Source organism: Hemicordylus capensis, chromosome 6 (genome assembly GCF_027244095.1).
Source record: "Hemicordylus capensis ecotype Gifberg chromosome 6, rHemCap1.1.pri, whole genome shotgun sequence".
Taxonomy (NCBI): Eukaryota; Metazoa; Chordata; class Lepidosauria; order Squamata; family Cordylidae; genus Hemicordylus; species Hemicordylus capensis.
Window position 1 is genome coordinate 137825348 of NC_069662.1, and position 16801 is coordinate 137842148.

General features: G+C 44.3%; 1 protein-coding gene across 4 annotated transcripts in view; it reads left to right on the forward strand.

The window, feature by feature from the left end:
- CACNB2 (calcium voltage-gated channel auxiliary subunit beta 2) overlaps positions 1-16801 on the forward strand; it is a 303174-nt gene that overhangs the window by 29956 nt on the left and 256417 nt on the right. For 2 of the 4 annotated variants that reach the window (XM_053259771.1, XM_053259774.1), the window contains exon 1: positions 1914-2463. The exons of 1 other annotated variant lie outside the window; for it this stretch is intronic. In XM_053259771.1, the coding sequence (XP_053115746.1) occupies positions 2359-2463 (105 nt within the window). In that variant the 5' untranslated portion in view covers positions 1914-2358. Of the gene's footprint in view, positions 1-1912; positions 2464-16801 lie in introns of those variants that run through there. One more of the 4 variants, XM_053259772.1, reaches the window with a different exon arrangement.

The window sequence follows — 16801 nt, forward strand, 5'->3', positions numbered from 1 at the left end:
CTAAATAAACTCCCTGTCCCCAAACCACTGCAAGTAGCCTCTTGCTGAAATGTTTTCATGTTTGGAGGGAAAATGAACAAACACCACAATCATCGTTCCAAAACTAGCTCAGAGCGAACTGCAGATAGACAGATGTGGAAGCTTGTTTCAGCCAAACTGTTGTTCTCTTTTAATCTGATTTAATGTGTTATGTATAGTTTTATGCATAGGCATTTTAGCAGCCACTGTAGGGCTCTTATATTGTGGAGGGGGAGTGGAGTATGTCATTTCTAAATAAATAAAATAGTCTACCTTTGGAGTTCTCTCAATTCCAGATTCTTGGACGATGGTAGCGCTGGGGAAAAGATAGCCTGGAGCTTTTTCACACAGGGCTTTTAGTTTGTATCTTCTCTGGAATGGAGGGTGTGCATTCACATATCGGCCAGATTTACCCTGAAGTCCCTGCGAGCTATTGGGGAGCGCTTCATACACGATTTGGGTTTTTCATTGCATGTTAGAGTGTAGCCCAATTTTATATCTGAGGTAGAAAAATCTACTTTTTGCATTGGTTTTTGGGGGCAACTTTGAACTTGTAGTAAAGGCTTTCAATAAACTCATGGTAAAGCCTGCTATCTGAAAATACTCCTGTAACAGTTTAAAAGCACCTACTATTCATCATATTGTCACCTTAAGTGGTGCAGTGGGGAAATGCTTGACTAACAAGCAGAAGGTAGCCAGTTCGAATCTCCACTGGTACTATATTGGGCAGCAGCAATATAGGAAGATGCTGAAAGGCATCATCTCATACTGCATGGGAGCAGGAAATGGTAAACTCCTCCTGTATTCTACCAAAGAAAACCACAGGGCTCTGTGGGCTCCAGGAGTCGAAATCAACTTGACGGCACACTTTATCTTACCTTTATTCATCATATTATGCCTTACAGCAGGGCTTAACTTGAATCAGTTTATCTCTAGGGCTAACCATTTACTTCCAATACCAGGGCCATTCCCAAATGGTGATTTTGCTTTGGAAGGGCAGGTATGCATTCACATATCCTCTAGGTTTACACTGAAATCCCTGCAAGCTATCCGGGAGCACTCCATACACCATTTGGGTTTTACATCGCATGTTGTAGCTTAGCCCAATTTATGTCCGGGGTTAAAACTTGCACTTTTTGCATCTTTTTATTTATTTTTTATTTTGCAAATTCGAAATATCTGTCACTCACAGTATTTCACCCCTCTTAATCCTGTGGTAAGGCCTGCTGTCTGGGAATGCTCCAGGTCTCTCGGCTGAAACGTTCTGAGCCGGGTCTCACGATCAGTGAGACCCGGTTTAGAAGGGTAAGTGGGGAGAGTGGGCTAAGCCCACTCTCCCCACACATGAGCAGGGAGGGAGCCCACACAATTGCCGGCTCCGTGTCGGAGCCGGCAGGGGCAGGGGAGCTCGGGGGCTGTGCAGCCCTCGGAAGCTCCAGTATGCCCTGCGGAAGCGTGCAGGGCATACTGGGGAGACCCCCAGAGCCAGGAGGCAGCTTTTCGTCTCCCCTCCGGGGATCTACTCATGAGTAACCATGGTGCGGAGCTGCGCCGCGGCTACTCACGATCTTTAAACCCAGGTTTGTGGAGCGCTCGCTCCGCAAACCTGGTTTTAGGGGAGGGGTACTTAGGCGGGTTACCCACCTAGGAGCCACCGGGCTCGCCGCTGAGCCCGGTGGTTCACACGATGGGGCGAAATTGGGCTAGCCGAACCTTGGGACAACCCCCTAACAAACAAGACAGATCTCCCGCCTGAATTTAAACTGCAACCACTTCTCCTGAGTCAGGGAGCTCCGGGTCTCCAGCAGCCTTGGAGCCTGCACGACCGCTGCCCCGCTGTCACTTCAGCTTTCCGCGCGCCCCCATCCCCCCCCCCGCACCCCGCCCACCTTCATCTAGGGTGTGAGGGGGACAAAAGAAGAGGGTCCTCCTTGTTGTCACTTTCGGCGGCTCTCCTCCTCAGGCGCCTCCCCGTCCCCTCCCACTTCGCCAGGCTGTAGTAGCGGCTGCCGTGCCTGCTCCAGTCTCCAGGGCAGGAGCTGCGGTCCTCGAGGCGGGGCGAGTTGCTGGGCAGCAACCGGGGCTTGGAAGTCTCTCCTTTGCTTTCCCCTCCACTCCACCCCCTTCATCACCCTCAGTCAGCCAAGGCAAGCGAGCACTCTCCAGCGTTTCAAAATGGCCCATCCCTGAGGGAGCCGCAGAGCCGTCCTCGTGGGGAGCAGCAGCAGCAGCAGCAGCAACAACCACAACGGCGGCCGCCGCCGAGGAAGGAAGCAACGACTTGCCATCGCGTCGCCGAAGCGCTTTGTTGCTGAAACTGCCCGTGGCTCTTTTTCTCCAATGGTCCAAAGTGACATGTCCAAATCGCCTCCCACTCCAGCAACGGCGGCGGCGCATATGGAGCTACTGGACAACAACCCCCCGGCTCTAGTCACAGCGGCCCAGGTACAGGATGGGGCTGGCTGTGGGGCGGGAGGAGTGTGTGTGTGTGGGGGGGGGGGCGCCAGGGGTGTCTCTTTCCAGCGCGGGCTGCTCCTCTTTGGGGCGGCTGCCCCCGTGCGCCGCCTGGGGAAGTTTTTCTTCGGGTTTTCAGCGTGTTCGGTCTTCCATCTTTCTGCCTCGATGGAGAGTCAATCAGCGATTAGCAGGGGAGGTTGCGGGAAAAGCGGAGGAGACTGACTGATTCCCAGCTTGACTCAGTCCGAAGCGGGGCAGTTCTACCCTCCGCCTACACTTCTCCTCGTGGAGCTTGAGCCTAGGTAGAGCTACTCGGAAGTAAGTCTCCTTGAGTTCGGCAGGACTTACTGCTGGGCAAGTTGCATTTCATTGCAGGCAGCCTGACAGCCCTGTGCTATGTATGCTTCCGGAGAAGTAAGCCCCACAGTGATACATGAGATTTACGCTCCTGTAAGTGCACTTGGGATAAGGATCCGAAGGAAGTTCCACTGTCTTCCCGGTGACTTCTAGAATTGCGCAGTGGAGACTTGTGCACAGTTACTTGAGAGTAAACTCAATTGAACTTAGTTAGACGTACTTCTACGTAAATGCCACATAATGGCACAGCGGGGAAATGACTTGACTAGCAAGCCAGAGGTTGCTGGTTCGAATGCCTGCTAGTATGTATCCCAGTCTATGGGAAACACCTATATTGGGCAGCAGCGATATAGGAAGATGCTGAAAGGCATCATCTCATACTGTGCGGGAGGAGGCAATCGTAACTCCTCCTGTATTCTGCCAAAGACAATCACAGGGTTCTGTGGTGACCAGAAGTTGACACCGACTCCATGGCAAACTTTACTTCTACATAAACATGCACAAGGTTGCAGAATGAGTTAATTTACTGGAAACAATTCTCTCTCCACCCTTGTTTCCCCCCTCACAAATATGGAGGTGAAGGAAAATCCAACCTTGCACTGAAGTGGCGAAGAAAACATTCCACTCTTTTCCTTGACTGTGATGCAACAGGGGGTTTCTTCATATATGTGTGTTCATCACTTGATTGCTGCAGCATCAAGTGATGACTTGCATGTGTGAATGGACTATCACAGATATAATACTGGATGAAGCTTTTATTTTGCTCGGAATCACCCAGCACAATGCTCTTTGGTGGAATGGTTTCATGCATTCTGCTGGTGGTCACCAAGTGTAGAGAAATCGAGTGATGTGCATGCATATTTGAACTAGGCCAGGATGGATACATTTCATTGTATGTGGTCTTGAGTATGATGAGCCTTTGGACACAGCACTGTCAATGAGGCAGGGAAATGCAGCCTGCAAGACTCACCACTAGAAAGTTAATTATAAAAGGGCAACTGCCTAAGACACCAAGTTAGAAGAACACATGCATTTCGATGTAGGTACATGGTGCAGGTCGCTGTGGCCAATCAGGAGTTCTTCAGGCATGTACTGTATTGCACATTACAGTGTGTTGCTCATGTGTTTTATGACATGTTTGTGTACACCAAATATTATGTGTTTTAGTGCATACAATAGGAGTAGATGCGAAGAAATGTGTAGATGCTAAGAAATGTAACATGATGTGTCAGTTGCTCTTTGTTAATACCCTTTAACCATCCTATTTTACTCACAGGTAGGCTAATAAAAGAGTGGAGTGGAGAAAAGAGGGTGGGATTTTCTTCACATTCAGTGCATGTTCATGGGCAAAGTTAAAAAAAATCTGAAAGACTTTATAGTGACAGTATGGAGTTAGCATTTCTATAGGGTTTTTAAGCATTACTCAGATTTAAAATAATGAGCCCTTTCTCATAATTGTGTGAACGAGCTTGCCGGCAGGTGGCGGGGAAGGCTGCAGAAGCTCGCCTTCCTCACAGATAATCCTGGTATCAGATCTGGGCACGTGGATTGCATGCCCAGATATTCCGCTGCTGCCCCAGGCAGCGTGTAGGTGCAGGGGCCGGAACGTGCCGTCGCATCCCTTGGATATCCCACAATGCACTGTGCAAGTGCACAGTGCATTGTGGGGATGTCCCCAGCGACGGGCAAGCACCCGTCAGTGTTTCAGCACTGGCTGAAAAGAGTTGGTGCTGACACACGTCAAGTAAACGGGGTTAAGGGAACACTTGCTCCTTTAACCTCGTTTAAGGGCCTGGCTTCTTAGCCAGGTTTTCCGCTGAGGCACTGCCGGGAACCACTCGGCTCACATTGGTTCCCACAGGCAGCCTAGCACAGCCTCAGTGCGTTGATGTGAAGAAACTATGAAGTTCAGGAAATCTACTGAAAACCAGACAAACAATTCTCACCATCTGAACAGTACATGTGGTCGAGCGTGTTACCATGAATGTTTTCTTTCTTTAGTATATCAGTTCTTTCTTCTGTTTTGGTAATCTTGTACATGGTTAATTCCATACAATGCCATTCTGCTCTTTCTTCATTCTTCCTGTTCGTTCATTCATAGTTTGAAAGACGTTTGCATGCTAAGGAAATATATGCCATTTGTGAAAAGTAAAAGAAATATTGTGAGATGATGTCTGCTGCCTTCTAGATTCTGATTTCTATCTCTGTTCCAGTGTTGTAAAGAGAGCTGTAAAATATTTTTTGCACATATATGTATGCTTCTGCATAAAAGATGTTTCCTTGCCAACTACATGGTAACTACTTCAAATTTTGAAAGATGATTCCACTTTTGTGGGAGTTAGCTGCATCTACTACTGTGTGTTTTAAAAATATAAGGATTATCTTCTTGTGCATAGCTGCTAGTTAATGCTTTTAGCATAATTCCATCTTTTTCATGATATTGAATGTACGAATAGATAAAAAATTACAAGTCCCAAAGTATTTCCCAAAGTAACAATATATTCTTTCTCAAACTCAAAAATACTGAAATAAGAAAAGGAGTTAGAATAATTAACCTAAAAATAGGGTCTCTGGAACTAAATTTTATTTTAATAACAAACATTACTTTTTAATGTGGGACATTTCTGTCAAGCTAGTCTTGATTTATATATTTTTGTTGTTGGAAAGTGAACAAAACTAAGATTTTGGTCACCTCTTCTCTTTTTGCCTTTCTGCATGTGTTAAGCATGGCCACCCCAATTCCAAAACGTTTCCCCCCAGAGAATACATCTGTCATGTTCTAATTGAATGTGTTCATTTTCCCGTTACAAGTATTTCTGTTTGTTGATAAATCAGGGTTGTGTTTTCTCTTAAACTGATTCTTTTGTTGTCTAGAGTGACCCTAATCTTGAGTTTTAGTAATAAAGAACTAACATTATACACATGTTCAATTATCCTTGTTTTCATTCATACTAGTGTTCGTCTAATTCCACCATAATTGACCTTTTCTTGGGCACATTAAAGCTGAATAAATACAGTTTCCACTACTGACATAGGTTTGCTTTCCCCCCGTTTTCTGTCCTTTTGATTATTCAATTAGAACTAGATTGGAAGAAGATGGGCATATGCTTTGAAATGAGTTTTCCACAGTTTTTATTATCACTGATGTACAAGTTTACCTACTCAAGTGTTCTTTCTGAAACTGATAGGGGTAGCACAACTATAGTGATTTGTGAAGTGAATGAATGGCCAACACTGATTACCAATGTTGTAAAGTGTCTTGAAGTGACAAACTAATATGAAAATCAGTCTGCATAATTTGAATACTGTGTTGGTTTTAACTGTACTCTTCTTCTTCTGGAGAGCCTTGTGCTCTGACTGAAACGGAAAGACTCCCATCCTCTGCTGCTTCAGAGTAGTTCTGGGCAGGGGTCCTGCATCCAGGTGGATCCAGGTGTGAAATTTGTAGTTCAAAGGATTGCTTTTTAAAGGGAACAACAAAGCATTTTCAATAACAAAAGCATGGTGTGTGGCGGGGGCGGGGCAGGGGGAGAGAATTAACTGATTTTCATCAGACAAAACAATAATGTTTTGCGGCATATCCAGTGTTTATCAGATAAACACCCATCCATCATTTGCGGCTAATAGTGGCAGTTTGGGACTGCCTACCTCCCAGCAGCTGTTTTGGTTCAACAAGCCTATCATTTGGTTGGTGGTGGGATGTGCCCTTTTGCGAAGACTGCAGCCCAACTGTTGGGATTACTGGGCTGCCACTGTGCAGCTTCTTCACATATTGTGAATAAGAGTAGCCTACATATGAGGGTCTGGGCTGCTTGGTATGCCCCTTTGTGATGGAGTTCCTTGCTTTACCATGCTTGTTCAGGCACAACAGTGGCATCACAATGGATAGGACTTATGCAGGCATTAACACTACTCCTATCTGGAGTTATTGGGCACCTGCTTGGAGAGCAGGGCGTTACAACGTCGGCCCAGCTATTGTTGGAATACAACTGTGATAATCCCCAGCTACAGTGGCCAAAGGAATGATGAAAGTTGTAGCCAGGAATGAAAATGTAGCCAGGAATGAAAGCCAGGAATGATGAAAGTTGTAGTCCAGCATAGGGGTGTGTATGGACTACAGTCCGAGCTGTGATCTGAATGCAGACCGGTTCGAGGTCTGGCAAACCATTTTGGCCTTGTTCAGCCAAACCACAGACTGGTCTGGTGGTTCAAGGTAGAGCTGGGGGCAGCGGTGAGTGACACATTTAGAAGTAAAGGTGCAGGTCCTTGCCAGTGTGACCACCTCTCCAGGCAACTTCCTGCTATGGATGGTGCTTCCTCCAGTAGCCCGTGTGTGGCAGCAGCGAGGCTCTATCACTTACCTGGCCTCTATGCATGTGCAGAGGCTAGGTGGATGGTGTTGCTGCCATGCATAGGCTGCGGGGAGGGTGCGTTGCTGCAGCATGAAGCTGCCTAGAGTGGCAGTCATGATGGTAAAGACCTGCTCTGCCTCCCGCCGCACCGCCTCGAACCGCTGGACTTTTCTGTGGTTCAGCTGGACCAGTTCACTGGACTGCAGATCAGTCCAAATTCGGACCATAGCTTGTACTGCTGTCAATGCACACCCCTAGTCCAACATCTGCAGGAGGGCCAAAGTTGTTCAGCCTTGTTGTAAAGCCTTCACATGGATTGACCAGAGACTGATCTTTGCTCTTGATTTATTATTTATTCTGAACCTCTTTCCCCCTTCTACTTCAAATACCTTTGGATTCATTAAAATAATTTATGTAGTAATGCAGTGACTTTCATGACTGCTTGACATTTTGATTTCAAGGATTTTTACTAAAGTAACATCACCACACTACAAAAATCATGTCAGATTTTATAATCTTGCATTGATGTTGGTATTGGTAAGACCCATCCTATGCCTTTATATGCTGATGTTCCAAGTTTCATTGGCTTGGGTTCAAAGGCTTCTAGCATGAGCAGAAAGGTACTCTGCTCATGCAGGGGAGGGTCTGCAATTTCCTTTCACCTTCTCATCTCCAGCCCTCTGTGTCATATAATACCACACCATTTCCAAAGGCCCCCTGACCTTCAGAATTGATTTTTCAGGGGTATTGGGAGCTTCAGCAGGGAACAGAAGATGGGAAATCCCCATTCTGTGAATTGAACACTGCTCACAGATTTTAGGATCTGTGAGCCAGCATCTTTTTTATAGAGACCTTCAGAAGGAGGAGTTGCAGTTCGGTGGTAGAGCACAGTTTTGCATACAGAAGTTCTTGAATTCAATCCCAGGCATTTTCAGGTATGTGAAACCCCTGGAAAACTGCTGCCAGCATAGACAGTATTTATTTATCTGATTGCATTTTATACCACCAAATTATAAAATCTCATGGCAGTTTATAAGAAACATAGACAAATAATAGTCAAAAACAATTAAGACAATTGAAATCAATTTAAACAGAACAATTAAAAACAGTTAAAACATCAGTCAAAAGCTGTGTGTCAGGCCTTCCTAAAAGATGTGTCAGGCCTTCCTAAAGGCCACCAGAGATGTTAAGCCTCTTATTCCAGCAGGGAGTAAGAGCTAAAGCTCAGAGATGGCTACAGAGAAGGCCTGACCCCAAGCTGCCACTGGCTTGTCTGGTAGCAACTTGGGGTCAACTACAGCGGATCTCCCCACATGACCTTAATAAGCAGTGGGTCTCCTGCAGAAGAAGGCATTTTCTTAAATAGCCCAGGCTTAAGCTGTTTAGGAATTTATAGGTATATCACCAGTATGTTGTATTTTAACAAGAAATATATTGGCAGCCAATTCAATGCTTTTAAGAGAGCAGCAGTGTAATCTCTCCAAGTTACCTTAGTGGCCAACCTGGCTGCCAAATTTTGGATCAATTGAAGTTTTTGGACTACATATAAAGGGAGCCCTATGAAGAGTGCATTGCAGTAGTCAAGCCTAGAGGTTACCAGCATGTGCAACCACTTTAAGGCCATTCTCTTCCAGAAACACATGCAGCTGACACATCCACAAAAGCTGATAAAAAGCACTCATGACCTATCAATATTAGGGGGAGAGCTGGTCTTGTGGTAGCAAGCATGACTTGTCCCCTTAGCTAAGTACAGTCTGCCCTGGTTGCATAGGAATGGGAGACTACATGTGAGCACTGTGAGATATTCCACACAGGGAATGGAGCTGCTGTGGGAAGAGCAGAAGGTTTCAAGTTCCCTCCCTGGCTTCTCCAAGATAGGTCTGAGAGAGATTCCTGCCTGCAACCTTGGAGAAGCCGCTGCCAGTCTGTGAAGACAATACCGAGCTAGGTAGACCAATGGTCTGACTCAGTATATGGCAGCTTCCTATGTTACTAATACTGAAGTAGTTAGACCAATGGTCTGACTCAGTATAAAGTAGTTTCACATATTCATATATTTCTAGGACCCCTGTGGGGTTCCATTCTATTATATCTATTCTGCTACATATGAAGCAGACTAGACTAGAGATTTACAGCATGGTGTCATCATTATGTAGATAACAATAGATTCTATTTTTCTTTTAGATCAGATTCCAGAGCAATAGATAGGGCTCTAAATCAATATTTTCTGGCCATCATGGGGTGGATGAGATTGAACCAACTTAGACTAAATCTAGATGGGACAGAAGAGGCTGGCAATCCATGTTCTCTGGAGGTGGATGCCAATATATTCCCACTGATTAGTGACACAGATCTACCACCTGGACATATTAGAAACTGCCCTGCTACTGGACTCACAGACTGTAGCCCTGGCATGGAGATCTATCCACTTGCTTTGTTTAATTCACTGGCTTCAATCTTACCTGGAGAAATGGAATTTGATGGACATAGTTCTTGCTTTTGTAACATGTAATGTTTAATGCTGCTGCTATTACTACTACTACTACTATAACTACTACTAGCACTACTAGCACAAAAGTAGTTATGTACTGCTTTTCAACAAAACTTCTCAAAACAACGCTGTTATAATCTGTTCTGAATAGGAGCAATCTATCTATCTATATAATTCTCTTAGACTTACCCGTCACTAATCCCATGTGTGGTATCTCTCATGAGAGTTCACGAGCGAGGGGAGGGGGAGAGGAATGTGACGGTGGGGAACATAAGGCCAACGGACAGGCCAGCAAACTGATGGGCAGGCAGGCGGGTGAGCGGAGAAAGCAGCAGCGGCCGTGGGGGTGGGGAGAGAATGTGGCAGCAGTGGTCAATGGGCGGGGGTGGTGGTGGAGAAAACAGTGGCCAGCCGGGAAATGCAACTAGCCAGCTGCCAGAGGAAAAAAACATTGGAGGGGGAAGAGGGAAGAGGAGTGGGGGCTGAGAATAAGGAGCCGAAAATGAGAGAGAACTAAAACTGCAGATGCTCTGTGCCCAGGCCAGCTAGTTTGAATTATTTGTCCAGACAGCCTTTCCCACCATGTGACAAGGGGTGTGAGTGCGCATGTCCTGACACCCTCCTGGCATGCTGTTACGCTATTCCACTAGAAGGGGTTGGGACATGCACACTCTTTGGACCATCTGCCAAGGCAGTCCCATAGGGAGTGCATTAAAGTAATTCAGCCTGGATAGAACAAAGGCATGTGTGGCCAGGCCCATTCTCAGTAGAACTGGGCAGAGTTGGCACTAACCTAATGACAATTAAAAGAATAATGGACTTAGGGTGAGTTCTGGTGAACTGTGTGAGGCTTCCTGGCCAGGAATTGGGAGATGTGTGTGTCACGCACGCTCCCAATTTCCGATCATAAGAACCCAGAAATATTTGCCGACATTGTGTTGGTACTGTGCCAACCCAACATTTAACTGGGATTGGCAACTGTACATCAAATCCTAGATTACCATTCCTGATTAAATGGTCCAGTGTGAACCTGACATTGTTTAAAATTTCTGGGTTCCTATGACTGGAAATTGAGAGTGCCAAGTGCGTATGGTGCCCAGATCTCTCTGTTCTCAGTCAGGCAGCCTCATGAGGGTTGTGAGATCCCGCTCTTAGATTTGTTTTTAGTTGCTTTTGATCTTCTAGAATGTTTTCCATAATCTTTTTGAATCTTGGGACTAATATATCACAACAGAAAAGGATCTATGGGTCTCAAGTTCTTTCAAGGGTTTCACCAGTTGCATAGATCTTGCTTGGACTTTTATGCTATAGATGTTTTGTTGACTTTTTGTAAAAGCATTTTTAAATGTGGGAAAAATCTGGAAAAAATATTAATCTTGCTGTACATAGTATTCTAGTATCAGAGGGAGAAGAGGAGCACCTTATTGGATGTGGGGTATTCAAACATGACATCCACTATCTGGAGCCTGAGGTGGCCTCCATAGCTTTGGCTGAAGTGCCAGTTGCAGCTCCTCCTTGAAACAGCAGATCTGGCCACAGTTTCAAAAGCCTTGGTCGTGTTGTGTCTGGACTGCTGTAATGCACTCTACCTGGGGCTGCCTTTGAAAAGTGTTTGGAAACAGAATATGTGCAGAATATGTTGGCTAGGTTGCTGATTTATTTATTTATTTATTTATTTAAAACCTTTATATACCGCCCAAAACGCAAGTCTCTGGGAGGTTTCTAGGTGCAATTTAAAATGCTTGTTTTTACCTTAAAATCCCTAAATAGTTTGGGCCCTAAATAGCTTCAGGGCCATCTGCTCCCTGCTGATTTTACCTTCTTGATCAGATCTGATCTGATCTACATTCCAATGCCTGGGAGTCATCTTTGGCATGAACATGGGACAGAGCCTTCTTGGTGGTAACCCGATTACGGAATGGTCTCCTAGGGGAATGGTCTCCTGTTTCTCCTTATTTCCAGATACTTTAGAGATGTTGAAAATGTTCCTCTGTGCCCAGACATTTAGTTTCTAATTGGTTTTAATTGTTGCTTGTCTGTTTGTCAGTTTGTTGCCATTTTTAACTGGTGTTACATGTGTATTTTTAAATTTTGTTGTCTTTTAGAATTTGGATGCGACCCTGGGTCTTAGGATGAAGGGTGATTTAGAAATAGAAAAATAAATGAATAAAGTATCTTTTCTCCCCTGCAACCCCTTAAGCTCTTCTTGGTTGTATATTTTTTATGCTGGAAAACATACATTTTCCCCACCACCACCTTTTTGTTAAAGTTCCACTTCTTCTGGTAATCTCTGATTATCAGAATTGCATTTATAATAATAAAGTACATATTTTCAGGGTGGAAAATCCATTCATTCTTTGTAGTGAAGGCTAATGCAAAGAAATTATCAATGTCTCTTCAACAATTTCTTAGCCTTCCTGCATTTCTCTACATATAGCCTGGTACTTTAGCAGCTCCTTTGAGTTTTTGCATAATCTCTCTGCTCCTGATGGCATCTATGTTTCTAATTTGGAACTATTTTCTTTTCTTTTCTTTAATAATCTTAGTCTTCTAATTTCCCCCTTATATGTACATCTTGGTGTTGCTAAGATTAGACTTCTAAATATGACGGTCTCTGGTTTGAATAACCTCTTGAACGTTTACATGTCATGGCTTTTTAATTTCTATTTGTTGAGAAATATGCATACCTTCTGAGTCCTATTTTTTCCTTGTTAAATCAAGTCAGTGCTATAACTGAGAAGGTATCTTCCTTGTGTTTGCTTTCATATTTTTAATAATATGATTTATTTGTAAAAAAAATTATGTATCACTAGGTTTTCTATTGTATCTAACCTAGGTCATGAAACCAAATTATATTCTGTTTCAAAGGTATTATCCACAGAGGGCAGCTGGCTCTATTACAAAATGTTCCCTGTATCCCTCTAATAATGATGTGCGAGCGGGCTCAAAACTGAGCTGGCTCGCACTCTTATCCTCAAACTGGACCAGGGGGAGCCTGGGAGGCAAGTTGATCTGTAGCATGGACTCCTGGTCATTTGGGAGGCCAGTGGGGTGGTGGTGGAAGGAGCCTCCACTGCTGCCTCCGTCATCTCCTCAGCAAGGCTGACTGGTCATTTGGGAGGCTGGCGGGTAGGTTGAAGGAGGTGGTGGGTGGGTGGAAGGAGCCCCCTCTGCCGTCCACATGGCAGCTTGGTTCTAAAAGTGCATTACAAAAAGTCTAGCTTTTCCCTCAACCCCCCCCCCCCCCAATCCCCTGCCTTTAGCTCTTTACTTGTAAAGGTGAATGCTTGCTGGATTCCCGTTTATATGTTTGCCTGACAAGCCGGTTTGCGAGGTGGGAGGTCGGCTCAACTCTCCCCCCACCCCAACCAACTCTCCCCTTGTCTGATTCGAGGGCGATCCTTCAAGCCAAGCCAGCTTGATTTCGAGCTGGCTCACACACCCCTACTGAATCCCCCTTTACAAGTATGTATGTTGAGCCCCTCAAACTGGCTTGATGGCCAGACTGGACCAGGCATGGGCTCGCTCAAGCCCGAGCTGCCCAGGGGTGGCTCAAATCTGGTCCGGATTCAAGCCGAACTGGGCAATCCAGTTCCATGAACATCCCTACCCTCTAATGCCATATCTTGTATGCAAGTGACCCTCGTTACCTGTGGTCCTGGCCTCTGTAGTTTAACATACCACGGTTGGGCAATGGAGACCCAACCTCATTATACGTGATTCTAAAAATAGTGCATATTCACCTATCTGTGGTTCTTAGGTGGCCAGAAATGACTTCCAAGGTCATTTCTGGCCACCATTTTGCTGAACAGAGCCATTTTGTTTGAAAAATGAACCCCCCCTGCAATATTTGGTGGGGAAATCACCAGAATTGGGGGTTGGGGGGCATTTCTGGATAGCTGGAGACCTGCAGAGCATGGTAAGTTACTGTATTGCTCTTATTTCTGCCTCCTCCCCACTTTTTTGACCTCCTCCCTTTTTTGACCTCCAGGAACCTAACCCCTCGATTGCCATTCACTCAAGGCCTCTTTATCCACAGTTTCTTTATCTGCGGTTGTAGCCAAGAATGGAACCCCCAGAGATAACGAGTGCCACCTGTATGCATAATTTGTTGCCCATTGGACTACTCACTGGAAGAGCTGTTGTGTGAATGACCTCCTTGAACAAAGTGGGGAATAGTGTGTGTTCTATAAAGTGCCTTGTCTAGAATGAGCTAGTCCAAAAATTAAGTGCTGAGAAATTGCATCATTTTATTATTTTGAGTAATTAACGAGAGAAGTGCTATTAGTAGAAAGCCAATGCTTTTGTAATGCTGCTGTCTGCGATTTCTCTCCGCCCCTCCCCCACCCCCATCATAGTATTGCTCTCACTGCATTTCTGGAAGCTGAAATACACTTTTGTTTATTTCAGAGCAATATTAAAGCCTCCCCCACCCCTTGAGCTTGGTGTTGACAACTTTTTAAATGTAAAAGTCCAAATGGGGAGAATGGAAGACAGTATAGTGATTTAGTGATCAAAAAACTCTTTAAAACCCATTGCACTATACATACGTTGCGGAGTGTTCTGTGTACTGTATTGGTTCTATCTATATTTGCAAGAATAGATATGGGTACTTGGTGAGGCCTTACAAATATGTACCATTCATATGGCTCGATCTCGGTGGTGCACACTAGCCAAGCCCAGGCTGGGCTACCTAAGCCTGGGTTTGGCGGCTCATGTGCACAGCCTCATTTTGTAGTAATTGGCCATTAACCATTCTCATATTCTTTAAATATATTGGATTGGATCTAAAAAATCATGAGTTGAAGTAAAATAATTACTAGTGCAATTCTGTAAATGTTTGTGCAAAATCTTGTAGACAAGTTCACACAGTGCTAGAATCGGTAAGTTCTAGGGCAGTTTTCATGCTTCCACTTATGCTATATCCTTGCATAAGCAGAACACCATTTTATTTAATTTCACTTTTCTTGTACAACCTCTAGCACAAGGTATAAAGCAACACTTCTGTGATCAGAAGATACCTTCTGCATGTAGAAGGGCACTTTGAATCCACTTGGCTTTTCTTACCATTGAACAAATTCACATGTTCTCTGGAAAGTCTGGCTGTTGAGAACCTCCAGTTCCCATGAGTGTGCTTTCAGCATGAGCCACTGTCTGAAGCTGCCCATGTTGAGATCTTGAGCAGTACTTTCTGGGAACCTGACATCTTAGAGGAAAATGCTGCTCAGGATCAGGAACCCGACATTGGTGATTTTAGATGACACAAAATGGCCAGAATGTGTGGCTCACGATGGGAATGTACTTACAGGAAGTGGGGATTCTTGCCAGCAGGACTCTAGTGGTCTTGTGAATCTGCCCAATCAGGGATCCGCAAATTTAGGCTTAGCTCACTAGCCAGCCATTGTTTGTGGTCGTCACCAATTCCCTCACTTCCCTCAGATCCTTTTCTAGCACATGGTCTTAGAAAAGAAGGGGTCTTTTGTTATTTGCAATGGGAAATGGAGATGGCAAGAAACAGCTATTGCTCAGAAAGGATTCCTGCTTTCTTACATTTTCAAAAATGGCATTGGATATTAGACTTCTGGGGCAGAGAACTGTGTGGTGCTGTGTGGAGATCTTGCTTGCTGGAGGACTGGGGAACTCACCACTGATGAACTGGCAAGTGGATTTGTAGATACCTATGCCCATTGTAAAAGTAGCATAGAGGAAAGCTCCAGCGCCCCTCATTTTTCAGATAAAATAACTCTTCCTGCTCTTTTTGTTTAGATGTGGAATGGGCTTCCCATATAAATTGAGGAGTAGAGGTGTTTACATAGGCCTAAAAATTCTGTCCAAGAAGAACGCTAAAAACGGTTTTCAAAAAAAGATAACTATAATAAAACAAGTAACTCAAAAGCAATATATCAAACTAAATAAAACTACAAAATTAAAACAGCACAGTCAAAGAGCAGTCAGTCTTCAAGGGCATCAAAATGCCTGCCAGAACCAGTATATTTTTTTTAAACAGCTTTCTAAAACATTCCAGTAGTGCAGGCCTCAAAGATCTTTGTTGGGAGGGAGTTCCATAATACAGGTGCCACCTCTGAAAAACCCATTTCTAGTTGAAGATTATCTTCCCACTGACAGTGCTGAGGCCTACTGTACCATGTTTCCTGATGACCTTAATTCAAAGGATTGAATATGTAAATTGAGAAAGCATTCCCTAAAATGTCAATTCACTTGCAAAGGAAAATATGGAATATAATTAGAACATGTAAACTGACAGCTATTTTTAAGATATAATGGGATAAGGATGAACCTATAAGTTATTTTTGGATGACTGGAAAAGTCTAGTATTGCTTTTGAACAATGCTTTTGAAAATCTATATTCACAGATATTATCAATGTAAATTTGATGGTTGATTACTTAGTTAAAATACAACAGGTCCTAATATTGTGTTTTATTCAATTTAGAGATTAATTACTGCATGTATATAATTGATCTTTTGCTCCAGTTTTGTGTATTTCCTGGAAAACTGCATGTGAGGACATATGGAGTAATATTTGAGAATTCCATAGAGCTGTTGTCAGATGTTGGAGAGGAAAGAGTGTTATTTTTGAAAAGCACAGTTTATTTGTTGAATAACAATGGAAATGGCACACCACACCTAGATGGCAGTGAAGGACCATAGAACACCTCACAGGATACCCATTTGATTAAGGATCAAACCAAATGTGGAGGTAGCAGTCAGGTCAAAATCAGATTGCTGCAAATTCGCTCTAAAGTGAGGGATACGGTAAGGAGAAGAGCCACTTAATGGCACAGTGGGGAAGTAACTTGCCTAGGGAGCAAGAAGTTGCTGGTTCGAATCCCCACTGGTATGTTTCCCAGACTATGGGAAACACTTATATCTGGCAGCAGTGATATAGGAAGATGCTGAAAGGCATCATCTCATACTGTGCAGGAGATGGCAATGGTCAACCCCTCCTGTATTCTACCAAAGAAAATCACATGGCTCTGTGGTCTCCAGGAGTCGACATTGAATCGACGGCACAACTATACGAGAAAGATTCGGAAAACGATTTAAAATGCAGCATGGGATGAATCTGAACTCTTCTTCAGTGGTTGAATCATGGGGGGCATGGT